Genomic DNA, 17,709 nt, shown 5'->3' on the forward strand with positions numbered 1-17,709 from the left:
AGCTCACGATAGAGGTAAGACAACTCAAAGACCTTCCCCTGCCATTCTTTGCTCGCAAGTTGGAAAAAGAAGTTATTTTATTACAGTCAAATCTCGTTAATTCAAACTCAAGGGGGACTGAAAATTTCTTTGAATAAAGCAAACTTTGAATTACCAGGAGTTTCCTCCCATAGAGACGCATAGGATGGGCCCTGCATGTTAGTTTGAATTATCCACAAGTTTGAATTAAGAGAGTTAATGAGAGTCGACTTAAGACTTTCCGACCAAATAAAAAGTAAACTGTATTGTGTCACATGCTTCGGACATTCTAGTCTATGGATGGTGACAAGCTTTTGGGAGACTCCCACGACTTTGTGAATATGCACGCTCAGTGAGCAGAGTCCTACGAACTATGTGGTGGTCAGCTATCATTATTTTACCTGCACGGTAGGACTGCCAGCAAGTCAGTCGTCAGATATTCGCGAGTCAAACGCACCAGAACGTCAGAATTGTGCAAGTACAGCATGTGCTCAGACTTTAAAGCCCGCAATTATTCTGGGTGCTAAAATGGGCACTCAAGAGTGCATATTTGTAGGCATTCCAGGCACACTCGGGTTTTATACTCTGTCTCACTGTAACTTGGCAGACGACAAAGGCTACGGTCCCAGTGAACCAATCAGCGCGTCGGAGGGAGACTTGCAACTATATAACCTATCTTGGGACTTAAAGGGACACTGACAGTGTATTTATGGTGGCCAAGGTTTTTATTTGTACATGACAAATGAAAACCCAACTACCCAAAAAAAAATTTGCGGCTTAAAATTCATTTTTTTTCCACCCGAAGACCGCCAATCAAGAACTGGCCGGTTTGAATCGTGCTCACTCTCTTCTCCGTGGTCACGTGCCATTTTCTATGGTTTAGACACAACCACGAAATATAATCAAAGTCATGAACCATCAAAGGCACACACTCAATACTAAAAATACGTAGACAAAAAAATACTAATCTTTTGTGGCTTCAAATAAGCTGCAAATACGTTGATTGAAAAAAAGAAAAAGTTGCACAGCCACGTGACTTCTGGTAACTCTCTCCACCTCTATATTTCTTCTTCCTACCCAGTCCTCTTTCGGTACCGGTTTCGAGCAGTTGCATATTTTGATTTTATTAAAAATATATGTCACATTGTAGCAAAATACTGATTCGGTAGTCTTTGGACACCATAATAAATTGCCTGGCAAAAAAATTTAAAATAATTTGGAGGATCTCGAGGAGTTCCCATTTGCCAAGACTGAGAGCCGAAGAACCCCTCCTCGTCTTGGCACTGATTCAATAAAGCAGTGCTGAAGCCTACAGACCTTGTCAGTAATGCACATACAAGAAACTATTTGGCTGATAATTAGACACCAGAGTGGCTCAGATCTGCTAAAATACTGACTGGGAAAACGGTTTAATTATGGGCAAAGACAGTTGAGGAAATTTGCGGGCTCGGAGAATCCATGACGGGGAACGTGGGCAACTCACATCCCTAGGAACCCAGTTTGAGAACCTGTGCCCTAGCTCACTAGTTGTGCGCAGTGCTGTTGAAGCCACAGACGCGAGAGAGAGGAAGGTCATTTGTGTGAATTTTGAGTGACAGCTATCTCCAAGACAAGAGCAACGCCTGGAACACACAGAAAAGGGTTTGGGTAAGAGTAAAGTTCCTCCTTCCCCTCTTCTCTAACCGCTTGGGTTACGCCCCTGGACCTTTGGTAAGGGCTGTCACGTGGCTTTGTCTCCGTCGCTCCGATTGGCCCAAGGGGCCGTAGCATTCGCTCTTTGCCAAGTTATAGTGAAACGAAGTATAGGCCGTCTCAAGTTTCAGCCATTTGAAGCAAGTGGAGAAAATACTCACATTTCCCAGGAGTTGAGTTCTTCCCTCTGCCAGCATTCCCGAAGAAGGAAAAGAAAAAAGGGAACTCTGGTAAGTAAATGCAAATCAATCCAGCTCCTCACAACAGTACGAGGGAAGGCAGGGGAACGCACCAATGACGAAGCCAACTTCTTCCCGATGGCCTTGCTGACCGAGTTGGTGATCTTGGTCTTGATCTTCCTCGGGGTGCTGGCCATGCTCAGGTCGTCTTGCAGGACATGACTGTACACTTCCATGCGGAACTCAAAGCCTGCCGGAATGTTGTTGCTGGAACCGGAGAGGCGGGCCAAACACACACTTTCAAAATAAGACTGGACTTCTCACGCCCTCCTTTCGATAAATTAATAAAATGGTACGCAGGTGAGCCAACGAAGATGTAACAACACACATTTTGCATTTGTCCACCGTTTGCGCGACAGTCCCAGGTTCGAGATGTTAGACAACTACGTAACTATATGATTTGCTGGCATATAAGCAGGGTTCTGTGTTTTCTGTAAATACCGTTAAACCTAGAGAATGTATCCCCGAGCCCATTTGATCAAAATCAGGGAAAACCGAAAATGCCCGAGTTGCCTCTGTCGTTGAAGAAGAAATGTTTGAAGAAAAGAAATCTTCAGCCACAGCTTTCTTTTGTGCTGGTCAGGAACATGGCCCCCACCGAATTGTCCATGAGGATGCTCCTTTCTTCAGGAACAACGCCCATTGTCCCAATTCATTCTCTTACCTGTACTGGAACATTTTCCAAGTGGCTATGCACGTGTTCCCCAGAGGTTGGGGAATCATATGCCCGTGTCCTTTATTTTTCAACATAAATCCAGATAAACACCAACCTTTGCCCAGCATCCAAAATCAACACCGGAAAACAGAATCTGAGGCAAAAAATAAACTCGGAGAGAAAAGCCTCTGAAAATGAAGAAAAAAGAAACCCCGAAAACATGTAACCCTACACACAGGCTAGAGACTATATGTTGAAAATGATGTTTACATGGAATACATTTTAGCGCTCAAAAACAAGGACAGAAAGACGAGAATCAGACACCACAGTGCGCTACAAACAACTGATTTTATTACATGAAACGTCACTTATATACCATCCGTGTTTCTCATATCGCCCCATCACTAGCCAACCCGATGCCAGGCTGCGTCATTGAGGAAGGCACAGTCCTTGTCAAGTAGTAGCGCACTGTGGTGTCTGATTCTCGTCTTTGTGTCCTTGCTTTTAAACGCTAAAATGCATTCCAAGTTCCAAAACCAACTAGCCCAACAATCTACTGATGATTACAGTTGACTTTGCATGCTGCATGACAAAGCATTTTGGCCAGCCGTACTAGGTAGGGTAATTCTTTTTTGGTGAAATTCAGAGGGTGTTCTCGAGAGTTTATTTTGGCATTCATCAGACTTTGATTTTGTTAAATTTTCAGTTCTCCAGAATTCGGCAATTATTAAAGTTTAATTAGAATTTAATTTTGTTAAATTTCCAGTTCTCCAGAATTCGGATATTATTAAAGTTAATTATAATTCTCCAAGTTCCAGAATTCTGAATAATAATAAAAAAAATATATATACAGCTTCAGATTTGCTCCCATTTTTGACACACGCCGTGAGATGGCGCAGCATGACAGCAAAGGCCGCAAAGTGCCGTGCCAATGTGTTCACTTTTTCGGGCAAGCAGCCACCGACCCTAGATAGCTTTGTCGGCAAAGTATTCAGCTCACAATCTCAAGGTGGGGTGTTCAATCCTGCAGGGGACTGAAGTCTTTTTATATGGTTCCCAACGGACGTAACGCTTTTCAGTGTCAGTTTCTCGTTACAGCCGCCTGTTAGAGCCTGCCGCTACAGCCAGGAGTTAGAGCCAAACGTTACACAACTCCATGAAAATCGGCTGATAAAACACATCCCGTGTTAAAATATTATCCGCTAACATACGTGTCAAAAAGATCAGAAAGCAACCTCATAATTTTTTGGCAATATTTAAAACGAACACGGCGCTATACACGTCAAAGGCATTAACGCTATTGAAAGCTTGGTGTCGTAAAATCTAGCATACCTGACACGGTTTTAGAAACCGATAAAACTCTCAATGTCTGTGCTAAACACAAGAAGAGATATTAACCTCAGTGTCCAGTGTGAGAGCAAAGGTCACTGGACAGCATGCAGTCTTCCTTCATCCCATTTAACCATTATAAAAACAGCCTCCTTATGTGTTTAAGAAGCTGGAAACTTGAACAGTGGCTTGTAAAAATAGCAAGCCAATGTTGGCAATAAGCCCCTTTTTTAATCATCTGATCTTTAAAATGAGGCTGGAATGGTCTCTTCTCGATACTGCTTGCATGATGCTCAAAGGAAACTAGAAATATGGAGTACTATCCCACCCAGAGGCAAACCTAGCATTTTTCTGACCTGATAAGTCCTCAAAAGTTGCATTGTTTTACATGGAACTATCCGCAAGAAAACATGTGGCAATTTATAACAAGGTCTCTTCACAGCATCTGGGCAGACACTCAGCTTGCTGGCACAGAAAAAACTTGTACAAGGATGTGCCACAAACCTCTAGCCCTTGGCTGCACTTGGATAAACCGAAGCAAAGCAAACATAACTACTCTGCTCAACAACTCCTGAAAGAAAAGTTGTTTTGTAATTAAGAGGGAAGACTCACAAGACAATTACGTCTTCGAAGGACACATCCGTCATGCTCCGGTCAATGTTGCTGACCATGGTTGTGTCGTAGATCTCGGTTCCGATCTTGAGCAAGCAGAAAACAGCAAACCTGCGGTAGTCGCCCTTGTTCTTGAAATGGTCCGTGTCCTTCCAGATCAAGGGCATCCGGATGTCTGAAACGCCCAGTAAGTCAACACCATGAGAGCCTGTCCAAGAGACCACACTCCGAAAAGCCGGGAGTACCTGACACTGCCACACGCGCATTGGATGGCTCCACCGACGGGCTGCCAGTGCTGCAAGACAAACAGGTCCTGGATCAGGTATCGAGAGCACTACCCCCTACTGAAATTAACCCGATTCCCTTTTCACATCTTGTACCCCCATCCCCCACTCCTCTCGCTCTGATGCAGGTGTACGCTTCTTTACTTCACAAGCTTTGCTGTTCTTCTTTTCTCTCTGTTACACAATATTCTCACCTATCCTGCCTTTGCAACCACTTCGTGTCTCTTCTTGCCGCTTTTGGGCTCATTCAATAACAACACCCGAGACTCCAAATTAAAGCAACTTTGGTCCCGAGCTCTGGCAGCGTCTCCTGAACAGCAAACAACTGCAGTTCTCTAGCAGTCGCTCTTTGGAGAAAATTGGAGCAGATGTTGCTAGGTATGATGGCTTTTATTGCACGTCTGTTTCAAACAACTTGCGAGAGGACAGTATTAAAACAGGTATATGTGACTCTATGCACCTGTGTCGTGGCTCAAACTGATCGCACTAGGATTGTGCGAATATTCAAATTTTCAAATAGCAGTTTCGAATAATACACTCTTTAATATTCGCTTCGAGATGAACTGCGATATTTGTACTTTTATAAATGTTGATCACGGCAGGTTTGCCACCTTTGGGCGCGCATCTTGCGGAGCACCAGTGCATTACGGAGAAACAACGCCCGCGGAAGCGAGCTTTGCGGGTGTTGCTTTTCCGGAGTGCACTGGTGCTCGGAAAGAAGCGCGCTCAACGGGGTTAACCCGCCATGAGTGATCAACAATTCGAAAAACACGATTGTTGCAGTTGCGTGCTTAGGAGGAAAGCACACTTGCAAAGCAGGATGGTGCCTGCATGCGCCGGATGTATTTAAAAAGAAACGAAAACTTTGTGAATGTATATATCTACAGTAAACTAAAACTTGCAAAATTAAACTGTGGCTATTATGCAAGAGTAGTGTAGACCGCATATAACGTATGTCGCGGGAGTCGCGAAAATCCGCACTATAAGCGGTACCGCACTATAACCAAAACATCAATTTTTCAGGCCAAAATACATGCCATGAGCCAACTTACACTTGTGCAAAGAATTTATTTTATGTTAGATGAAAAATAAAGCTTAGTTTGAGGAAAGTCTTTATTTCACCTGACTAGTACAGTTCTGTCTCAAGTGTGTTACACATTTTGAAAGAAATGAGCAGCTTTTGCCTGGCGCAGCCTTTTAACGGCGTCGCGGGTTGCGGACGGACGTTGAGAGCGTTCAGGATTGCTAACCCTAATCACTTTTCTCCGGAGATGAAAACGCGTGAAAATTCGCATCCTTCACACGGTACGCGCCAGTAATACCTTGAACTTGAGCGCACGCATGAAATGCGCCAAATAAGAAATCCGGGCGATGTTCGAGGACACAAATGCTTAGAAATCACCACTGTAGTCGAAGTAAGCAAACACGACGACACGGGCGTTTCTGCCGTCTTGAGAGCGCCGCCTTGACATCGCCGCACGAGTAGGTGGATCTTCCCTTCTAGTACGTGCTGGGTTATCATAGCGACACACAACGAAAATTCACAGTCAAGGATAGCGCTTTTACGCGGAACGATGAGATGAACGCCGTCTACGACGACGATCACACACGACGCCGTTGACGCCGTGTTTGCGGATAGAAGCAGCCGGCCCGCGACCGGCATGTAACGCGCGCAACACTTCTCCTCGACCTGCGATTGGTCTGTCGCTGCGGTTGTTTGCTTCCAACGCAGCGGAGGGACGCACGCACGTGAACGACACGTGCGTGCGTCTCTCCGTCGCTAGGGCAACTGAAGCCTCTCTCTTCGCTTCTCCCGCTTCTTCGAGCACCCTCCTTGCCCCGCGAGTGCCGCTTGCGCAACGCTTGCGGCTCGCGCCGTCAGCGCCCTTATCTAGTGTCGCACAGGGAAGCGCGCTCGCTGCTCCGGTCGTCGGCGTGGCCGGCGGGCTGTGCCAGAAACCGCACTATAACCGGTATTTCCCTTCGCGCACCTGCATTTTAAGCGGTATGTAATTACATGGAGTTCTATGGGAGACGAACCGGTGGTTTAAAAAAACCGCGTTATACCCGGTCCTGCACTATAAGCGGTTACGTTGTAAGTGGTCTATACTGTATATGTTAGGCAGAGATGTCCTGACAACCTGTGTTCATCATTCATGATTCTTTTTTTTTGTTTTTTTCTTTTCTCAAATTCCATATTTAATAAAGGATATTTGCATATAACAAGAAGGCTTTTAAATCCATGCATCTACTTGCCATCCCAGTATGTATTGAACTTTCTGAGGCCACATTCTATAATTATGCTGTAAACAACTTATTTTAACGGGCTTAATAATTTGCGACTTAGATCAAAGCTGAAGTTTTGGAATAATTCGCAGGTTTTAATTTTCGCGACGCGGTGTCAACGTGTTTACATTTTACCGGAATTGTTTGCGGGACCTACTTTTCGCGAATTGTAGGCAATTCGCGAAAATTAGGTTCTCATGAAATTTAAGTGGTTTACAGTAGTTAAATTAGAATGGGCTTAGAAATGGACCAGTGGAAGACTGGGAACAACCTTTATGAGTTCAGCTGGGTTTTTGTTTAAATTAAGTATGATGCAGTGGTGAAAGGATTGGAGAAACTATTCAATATTTGATTCGAAAATATTCGGCCAAACCACTATTCACTCTAGAATTTGCTTCGAACATAAAATGTACAATTCACACATGTCTGATTGCACCCTTTGCAAGTTGATCGCTGCAAACAATAAAAACAACCAATAAGGTGTCCAACATCGGCAAAGTGTGGAAATGTGTGTGTGCACGTGCATGTGTGCGTATGTGCACACCGTGCTGCCAAACATGATAGTTTTATATGCATAAGGCCGTATTTTTCTTCTGCTCTTACAAAGCGAGCCACAACTGGCAGTTGACAATTTGTTCAGTTGCAATAGCACCCTCACGAGCATTCTGCCCACTTAGCAAACTCTAAAGAGAAATTTGTTGTTATCAGGGTTTGTGTGTGTGTCCAACCGCTGGCATAAGTTATGTTCAGTCATCGCCACTGTATATGGTATTGTTTGTTGTGATCACCACAAACACAATGATCGTTGGTAGTCATTTAGGTTCCTTGTAATGCCAGTCAAACATAAGAACTTTACATAGCAATTAGTGCAAAACAGGCATCAAAAAGCACCCGTTTGAAATTTAAAACAAACAAAAAAGGTGTGTAACATTGTTGGCAAAATGCTTTATTTTCGAAAAATCCTGCATCTACGACTTAATGTAATCCCCTTCAATGTTACAGCATTTTTTACATCATGGCACATGTTTTGGTACACTACTCATGGAACTGTGGCACCTGAGTCTCTATAGACGTGTCCATCGCAAAACCATTTGGGCTACTGAAGTGTTTTGTAATTATTTTGTAATGTAATGCTTACAAGCCTTCAGGGAGATGTATTGCGAGATCAGGAATTGGAAAGTGTCAGTTCTTTATATATATATATATATATTTGTTTTCATTTACTTCCTCCACAAAATCGTCTATGACCCGAGATGGTCCACTGCTCCGCACTGCACCATGAGTGCTTTGTCTCCCTTCATCAAACACCCAAACCCGCTTCCGCACCCTTCCTTTGCTCATTGCATTGATTCTGCAAGTTTCACAAACTTGTCAATGAGTCTTTCACAGTCTGCATGGTTTCACATTTGTTGCGTCAAAACTCTTACCACAGGCTGGACTTCGGAGTTGCTGGACAGACCTCAACGGGATTATTGCAAAGCATGAACCGCAAAAAAAATCACAGTGGCATTGGGTGTGAACATTGGATGAGGAAACAAAACTGCGCATGTGCGACCCAGACCAGAAGTGAATACTCCCGGGGTACTTATGCACGAAACGGTCGTTACTTTCTGAGAATGAAAGAGCGAACAAATGAGCTCACCTTTCGTTGAAAGTAGGACAGTCAGATGTCTTCCTGCGCTGCAGTTCGGTCATATATGCGGACATCCGTTCGTTCGAAGTGAGCAGGGATTTCGCCGCTTCAAGGCTCTGAGGACGGTGCTGACATACCGCTAGCAGTTTGGTTGTTCCCTCGCGCATCTTTATCTCCAAATCGATTTTTTGTTCAAGGTTGTATTCCTGGAACAGAAAGAAAAGGATGCCACGGGTGAGCCGTCTCGACCAATTCGACTGGTCCAAGTCACTGTGGGCCCCGTTTTTGAGACAACCAGAAGTAAAAACTTTTGGAGATTATGGTCCATTCTCATTTGCTCCACTAGCCTAATAGTGAGATAACGTTAGAATAAAGCAGTGTAGAGCACCTAACAGAAGGTACTGTCAAGTTCTTAAAATGCTGCAATAAAACTTAATTTCTTAATTCAGCTAAAGAAGCTTTTAACTCCCCATATACCCGTAAAGCTCCGAAAAAACGCCCACCCATAATGAAGAGATGAATGGTGAAAAACATGGGGTGGGATATCTTTGGGGATGCCACAGCAAAACTTTATCAAAAAGTCATGATAAACACCCAGGCACCAGCTACAAATCACGTGACGAACTCTTGTGTCACGGGAAAGGATACCGCAGGTTGCAGACGCGGCAGATTCGCGTTTCATGGTGCGTGAAGGACCCGCGAAAAACCGCCGAGAACTCGCATCTCACGGAATACCGCAAAATCGCGGACGCAGGAGATTCAAGCTAGTGCAATAAACACGCGAGAACCCGCTACAAACTTTCCTGTCACGGGAACCGATATCGCACGCGCAGTTCGCGGACAAACACGCGGGAATCCGCTACAAACTCTTGTGTTACGGGAATAAATACCGCAGACTGCGGACGCAGCAGATTCGCATTTCACGGTGCAACATACACGCAGGAACAAATCGCGTGTTACGGGATCCGATATCGCATGCGCAGGTCGCGGACAAAAACGCGGGAACCCGCGACGAACTTGCTTGACAGGCGCGGTTGTTGCGATTCCCGTCGCGTGACGTCCGACGGGAATCGGGGGGTGGGCGATGTTTCGGAATTTTTATCTTATAGGTGCCAGGAAAACGGGATGGGCGATCTCTCGGGGGTGGGCATTCATCGGAATGTTACGGTATGCATAAATGATATTTTAGATGCAGACGATGCTTTATTATACAATAACAGCATGTGGGCAGTGGCGGATTCAGAGGAGGGGTCCGAATGTCCCGACCTGACTCCCCCGCCCCCCTTCCCCTGAATTCCGCATGTATAACATTTTAGGGTAGAGAAAAAGGGAGGAGGGGGTATTTTCTCAAATATCTGATATGCACCACGTTTTTTTTTTTTTTTCTTTGGGTGATAACAAAGCTACTTAAATTAAAGTTTAAACTCATTGATATATTTTCAGACTTCCATTCTCCTGCAGCTAAAGCTAATTTTCGTTAAAATGTTTATTGATTGCACCTTCAAAGAGTTGAAGGTCTACAATGTGATTGGACAGAGTGATTTTGGAGCACCTTTTGAAGCAGCCAAAAGTCAATTTTGCAGCAGCAAAAATTACTGTAAGACGTGTTACCCATTGCACAATTATACGATCCCTTCACACACTATACTCCGTTTCACCTTCCGTCCGAGCACAGCGGACGCTAGGAGCCATCCCAGCCAATGCGGCGTTGAGGGAGTGTCATGCGACCTTGAGCTCCCTGTGTCGCCCCGCCCCACCGGCAGGTCACGCGACTTTCTCCCGGCTCTGGATCGGCTGGGATGGCTCGTGGCGTCCACTGCGCTCGGACTGAAGGTGAAACGGAGTATAAGCTAACTGTCTGCAGCTGGGCTTAGATGCAGAAAGAAAAATAGTATGACCAATGCCATTATTTTTCTCACTGCAGCAGGTGCTTTTCAGTCATATGCTGAGGGATGAAGGATGATCATCTGTGGATGGTTATTGAGGTATAAAGTGAAAGATAAAGTACTGCGGCGAAAAAGAAAACCATCAGTAAATAATAGATTGAAGTACCTATTAAAGTCGATACTTTTTTTTTTTACAAGTAACGACAACCGATACAAAAAGAACATTCCGCTGGAACAGAATAGCGTCATTCAGTTCAGTCTTCTGCCGTGCGCCGCCATTCGCTTCCTAAAACCATCACCGTCACGCAATCGGCGCTTTGAAGAAAGTCACTACTTGTAGAAAGCTCTTACCTAGGAACTCTTATCTAGGAACCTATGAGGTGGGCAATCTTTGAGTATGCTGACAGCAAAATCTTATGCAAAGCTGAGTGGAACGCGATAGCTAAAGCGAATCCTTCCCAAGACGTGTGTCTGCGTGGCCCAGTCGGACGCATGTTTGACTCGCTACTGAAGGGTCCTGGGTTTAAAGACGAAATTCTTCAAATTGTCTTTAAGCCAAATGAATTACTTTATAAAGTGACACCATTTGCGCCATGCGCGACTACCTTGAGTTCCCATTACATGTCACGTCACAGCCGCATGACCGCGTGAGGTCATGTGGCTGTGACGTCATTACCCAACCGACCAATCAGGATTTTCCCGCCCCACCGACACAGACTTTTCAGCGACACAGCGGTGAAACAGCGACTTTTCTGCAAAACCACTGTCTATCACTCGTTAAAAATGAGCGATAAACAGGGGGCACCGCTACAAACCGCACGAGCGCGTGCGTGCGTGACCGAATGAAGCGTGTTTGGCTTCCGCGCGGAGGTCCCAGGTTCGATTCCTGGAAGCGGACACACCTTTTATGTGTTCTTTCAATTTAGCGTTCTCGTAAGTTGGAGAACCTTGTCGTCTGATCGAGGTACGAATGTCCTAAGCCCCAAACGTTCTACGCCGAATGTTCCCGAAACCCACGCGGGTACAAGAGGTGCACCGCGTGGCGGTCCGAGGACAGCCTCGCCCTTGCGCTCGATACTCCGCCGAACTTGGACGCCTGCGACGCTACCTCTTTTTGTTCTGGGTACAAGTTGGCCTCTATTAAACGTTTAGTTTCCTACTGCGCTAACCGTCTTTCTGCCTGTCATTCGTGACAATATCAGGGAAAATTCACGTTCCACGGTGCGATAAACACGCGGGAGTTCGCTACGAACTCCCACGCCATGGGAACGCAGATCGCGGACGCAGCAGGTTCGCGCGTCACGGTGCGATAAACACGCGGGAACAAGGGCTACGGCGAGAACCCGCCACAAACTCGGGTGTCACGGGAACAGCTGTCGCGCACGCAGATCGCGGACAAAAAACGCGGGAAACCGCTACGAGCTTGAATGTCACGGGAACGGACATCGTTCCCGATTCCCGTGTCACGGCGCGATAAACACGCGAGAAACCACCACAAACTCAGGTGTCACGGGAACCGCTTGCACGGATCGGGGACAAAAAACGCGAGTACCCGCTACGAACTCGCGGGAACGGATACCGCATATTGCGGACACAGCAAATTCGCCTGTCACGGTGCGATAAACATCCAAGAACCTGGTATGAGTATGAACTCGCTTGTCACACGTACCGGCGCAGATCGCACGGTGGATGCGAACCCCGTCAGACATCGCGTGAGACGGGAATTGGGGAGATGTTTCGGAAGTTGTTATTCACCCGAAGGGATGGGCGATCTCTCAGGGGAGGGCATTCATACGGGATCTCACGGTATGCAGTTCTAAAGAAATGGAGATGAATTCTTTATAAGACTATTGCTAAAGCTAAGTGATCGAGTTTTAACTTACACTTGAATGGCCGTGCGCTCGAATACTTGGAGGCCAATATAAAGGCGGCAACAAAACGAGGGATTTGACATAAAAATTAAACCTGTAGTTCAGTCCAGTTATATCAAGGTTATTCAGAAATAATCTCACAATGCCGCAAATATTAATCCCCATAAATATAAAAAAAATGCGACCAATGACGCATGCCCCTTGAGTCTACGTAACTTGCATATTTATTAGCCGCGGTTCTGTTATAAAATAATTAATAGTGGAACAAAGTAATCGCTATTTTTTTTCCAACTATTTGACTGCACTCTCCGCTCAGAAGGGCTGCTTATCCCTAACCATCCGGATGTTCTGCGTGGAAGCAAGGCACGTTAAATGGCGAAGCCCACTTCGCGGGGGTCGCTTCTCGGCAGTGCACAAAGGTGCGGCAAGAAGCAGACTCCACGGAGCTACGCCGACCCTGAGCGAAGAAAACAGGCTACAAATAACAAATACTGCGAAGCTACCCAGTATTTTCGCAGTTCGATAAAAACATGGAATCAAGTAAGAGACGTAATGCTTAACGATAATGAAGTTTCGAAGCTTGGTTCAAGCTCGGTTCAAGAGAAGATTTGAAGCTAAAATATAGTTCTGCAACAGTCTACGAACGCAAACTTGTTTCACCGAATGCGAGGTAAAGGAGATCTTTTCACGCGGCAGAAAACAATAAGCACGCAGGCATGGCTTACAACGGCAAGGAGTTCGTGTTTGGGAATGGGTTAGTTGGCTTTTCACGCTTTGATTAAACTGCGCTGCGAAGCATTGCAACTAACTACACCGAGACGAAAAAGACGACAAAGAAAAAGAGGCGCCTCTTTCTGTATGTTGCCTCGTGTAATTCTCGTCTCAGTGTCGTTATTTGGAATCCTTCGCAGCGCAGTTTAATCAAAGCATGGCCTAGCTGTAAAAGAACTTGTTGTTGGGCTAGTTGGTGTTGACTGTATTGAACCATGCTTAAAAGCGCTAAAAACACACAAGATAGAAGACAAACACGGGCGCCCGTGTTTGTCTTCTATCTTGTGTACGTCTTTTTAGCGCTTTTAACCATGGTTCGATACATGGCCTAGCTGAGCTGTTCATTTCGGTATTCAGAAGGGGGGGGGGAATTAACTTGGGGCGCGAATTTCTTCCATTTTTGGTTAAATATATCGGGAAGCAGAAGGGAAAGTACTTTGGCGCAGTCTGGCGCAAATGGTAGCAAGCCCCAACACAGCACTCTGGGCTGAAGGATCCGGCGGCCGAAGCGCACTGCAGCTCGGAGTACATGGAGCGAATGCTCGCGCTGCAGAACCCAGGAATCCTCAATCAGCGCCCCCGCCGGCTGCCATCTGGATGAGCACCGGAGGAGTGCGTTCGTGTACCGCTACTGCGTGATGCACGCTCAAGACCCCGGGGTTAGTATGGCCAGGGATTTATGCAATTCGAACCGAACCCCCCGGAGTACTGCACAGCGGAGACATAAGGCTCTGGGGGGCAGACTCATGTCCCGCCTCGAAACTTGCATCTAATAAATCTACTTACCCTACCTCGCTGCATGCTCACGTGGTAATTATGAAAATCTAGTCACAACCGGGAAGCGCAGACCTAGAAACAAGACTGCTGGCCAAGTCCCAGTTCACGCTGCAGCTCGAAGCAGAAGGAGCGCGATGCATGAGCTCGAGGTGTTCGGTCGATGCAGCCCACGTACCACTTCCCGCTTCTACTTTCTCCTCGAGTACAAAGAAAGTAGATGAAAAAGCTCGCACTGGGCAGAACCCAGGCATCCTGGGTACAATTCCACACCCCTGCCCGTTTCGAGCTGGACGAGTGTCGTACCGGCGTGCGGTCGTGTATCCCTACCGCGTGGTGCACGTTAAAGACCCTAGGCTAGCAGTCGTACTGCACCGACTCAATTGCTCATCTAGTGGCTGCATTTACATGGATGCGACCGTAGCGCATCGAGTCGAGATTTCACGATTTTGATTGGTAGCAGTTGGGTAGAAGAGGAAGAAGTAGGAATACAGGCTGCGTGTGATTGGTCCCTGCTCGATTCGATGCGCTACGATCGCATTCATGTAAACGTAGCCATAAGCTGCATTTACATGGATGCGACCGTAGCGCATCGAGTCGAGATTTCACGATTTTGATTGGTAGCAGTTGGGTAGAAGAGGAAGAAGTAAGAAGACAGGCTGCGTGTGAATGGTTCCTGCTCGATTCGATGCGCTACGATCGCGTCCATGTAAACGTAGCCATAAGCTGCAGTTACATGGATGCGACCGTAGCGCATCGAGTCGAGATTTCACGATTTTGATTGGTAGCAGTTGTGTAGAAGAGGAAGAAGTAGGAATACAGGCTGCGTGTGATTGGTCCCTGCTCGATTCGATGCGCTACGATCGCATTCATGTAAACGTAGCCATAGGCTGCATTTACATGGATGCGACCGTAGCGCATCGAGTCGAGATTTCACGATTTTGATTGGTAGCAGTTGAGTAGAAAAGGAAGAAGTAAGAAGACAGGCTGCGTGCGATTGGTTCCTGCTCGATTCGATGCGCTACGATCGCATTCATGTAAACTTAGCCATAAGCTGCATTTACATGGATGCGACCGTAGCGCATCGAGTCGAGATTTCCCGATTTTGATTGGTAGCAGTTGGGTAGAAGAGGACGAAGTAAGAAGACAGGCTGCATGCGATTGGTTCCTGCTCGATTCGATGCGCTACGATCGCGTCCATGTAAACGTAGCCATAAGCTGCATTTACATGGATGCGACCGTAGCACATCGAGTCGAGATTTCACGATTTTGATTGGTAGCAGTTGGGTAGAAGAGGACGAAGTAAGAAGACAGGCTGCGTGCGATTGGTTCCTGCTCGAGTCGATGCGCTACGATCGCATCCATGTAAACGTAGCCATAAGCTGCATTTACATGGATGCGACCGTAGCACATCGAGTCGAGATTTCCCGATTTTGATTGGTAGCAGTTGGGTAGAAGAGGACGAAGTAAGAAGACAGGCTGCATGCGATTGGTTCCTGCTCGATTCGATGCGCTACGATCGCGTCCATGTAAACGTAGCCATAAGCTGCATTTACATGGATGCGACCGTAGCACATCGAGTCGAGATTTCACGATTTTGATTGGTAGCAGTTGGGTAGAAGAGGACGAAGTAAGAAGACAGGCTGCGTGCAATTGGTTCCTGCTCGATTCGATGCGCTACGATCGCATTCATGTAAACGTAGCCAGTGGGCAACAATGTCGCATGTTCTGGCAGACGAAACTACTGCTGTATAAACAACTAACGACTAATGTGTTGTTCTTTTAAAAAAAAAACATTTTTTTTAATGTTGCGCCCAATTTATTATACTATTTACACGCAAGGAGAAATTAGGAGTTAGAAGTGGTACGAGGGCTGCGTAGCCGATGGACCGAAATCATCGAGCTCGTGCAGTGGCACATCACAATTTCTTTTTCGGGCTGAGGCTTGTATGTGCAGGGTGCCCCCCCCCCCCCCCCCATTTCTTTTTTTAACCGTTAAAATAAACCATGCATTACTGAACGCACATTCTCCGGCTATTCTCCATCCAGAGCATTGGAGAGTCCCACATTCGAGAACTAATTATGCTTAGCACCATCGGCTCAATAAGAACTTCCCCACGCCCCTCTTTAAGATCCAGAGTGCCTGCTTGTGATTATTCATCTTAAAACCATATGCTCAATAAATTTAAAAAAAAAGATAAACAGGACAAATTTCGCCTATTCGTGTGACGAATTGTCATCGGAACAAATTACCCTATGCAAATGGCCCTATGTGACCAACTGCCCTGTTACCAATTCACCTGCTACGAATTGTCTTTCGACGAATGGTCCTACAGCCGGATCTGACGGCGCTCGTCCGGAGGTCCTCAAGCCGTTGAAGACGCTCATTTCCCAATGGTGCGAAGATTCTGAGGGGTCAGTGGAAGTGGGAGACTTTGGATGAGAAACGTAGCTAGTTTAATTGGAGTCAGAGAGAGCACTATCAAAGTCAGAGAGAGCACTATCCCAGAACCGCTTGTGGCCCCCTTTAAAGGGGTCCAATTTTCCTTTTTCCTTAGGGAGGGGCGTGGGGGAAGTTCTTATTGAGCCAGTGGTGACCCATTTGTAGATGTCCACGCTGTGGTAGCTATGGCTGTACCCTCAGTACCTGTCCCAGGCACACTGGCAACTTGTGGCAAGCACGATGCCGCTCAAAGGACGCATCGTTGAACCGACTGTCAGCCGGTAATAGTCGGCCGATGATCCCTTGGACCCGGCGGCGACCGCAGACGGTGCTAACTAGGGTGCCTACATGTTTCCGCCGCTCCGGAAACATGTAGGCACCCTAGTGCTAACGATCCGTCGTGTCTTGTGACAACAGGGAGTCCTGGGGCTTTCGCCGATAATCCCCGTGGCGACGTTCCGCCGGGTTTTCTACCAGTCGAGGGAGTGGGGAAAGAGCGACGCCCTCTCCGAGGTCATTCCCAACAACTGCCTTTGAAGAAAAGGGCTGTCGTTGATGCCTGACGACTTGGGATGTCTTTGTCCGGCCAACACGAGCTGGGGCGAGATAAGTCGAGAGAGCGCCGGTGCAGCTGGCCCCGACTAATCCCTGGAGCCCAATGGCTCGTGATGCTCAATGCTTCATCCCCGACGTGGCAACGGCAGGCAGACCCTGCAACGCCGATCCTAACAACGCCCATTGAGGCAGACAAACTTCCGACTGTCTAAACATATCCCCCCCCCCCCTCCCCCGAAAAAAAAAAGAAAGAAAAAAAAATCACAGTGTTTTATTCACCTCAAATACATAAACTATGCATCGTCAAACGCTCATTCTCCGCCTAAATGTAGCCCTAGAGGTCCGAACCATATGCCAAAGCTTCAACACCAACCGTTATTAACAAGTTATAAGCGATTTTATGAAATTTTCAGTGGGAAAATGGCGGCCGATGGACCTCTATGGCGCCGGTTACCGAAAACGGGCGAAAATGGGCCCCATTTTCCTACTGAAAATTTCAGAAAACCACTTATAGCTTTTGAATAAGATAACGGTAAGTTCTGAAACTTTGGCATCTGGTTCGCACCGCTAGTTCTACATTTCAATTCAGTTCAATTTTGTTCACTCCATTTTACGGAGAGGGAGACAGGACAAAAAGCTACTCAATGTAGCTTGACATTTT

General features: G+C 46.5%; 1 protein-coding gene across 3 annotated transcripts in view; it reads right to left on the minus strand.

Annotated features, from left to right (window-relative positions):
- Positions 1-17,709, minus strand: part of LOC8025907 (rhotekin) — a 66,119-nt gene that overhangs the window by 15,987 nt on the left and 32,423 nt on the right. For 2 of the 3 annotated variants that reach the window (XM_040219182.3, XM_042287331.1), the window contains exons 2-6: positions 8,758-8,954; positions 4,791-4,840; positions 4,546-4,720; positions 2,003-2,156; positions 1,872-1,897 (exon numbers count right to left, since the gene is read on the minus strand). In XM_040219182.3, coding sequence (XP_040075116.1) covers positions 1,872-1,897; positions 2,003-2,156; positions 4,546-4,720; positions 4,791-4,840; positions 8,758-8,954 — 602 coding nt within the window. The remainder of the gene's footprint in view (positions 1-1,871; positions 1,898-2,002; positions 2,157-4,545; positions 4,721-4,790; positions 4,841-8,757; positions 8,955-17,709) is intronic. The other variant, XM_040219183.3, reaches the window with a different exon arrangement.

This window comes from Ixodes scapularis, unplaced genomic scaffold (genome assembly GCF_016920785.2).
Source record: "Ixodes scapularis isolate PalLabHiFi unplaced genomic scaffold, ASM1692078v2 PGA_scaffold9__187_contigs__length_104089568, whole genome shotgun sequence".
Lineage (NCBI taxonomy): Eukaryota > Metazoa > Arthropoda > Arachnida > Ixodida > Ixodidae > Ixodes > Ixodes scapularis.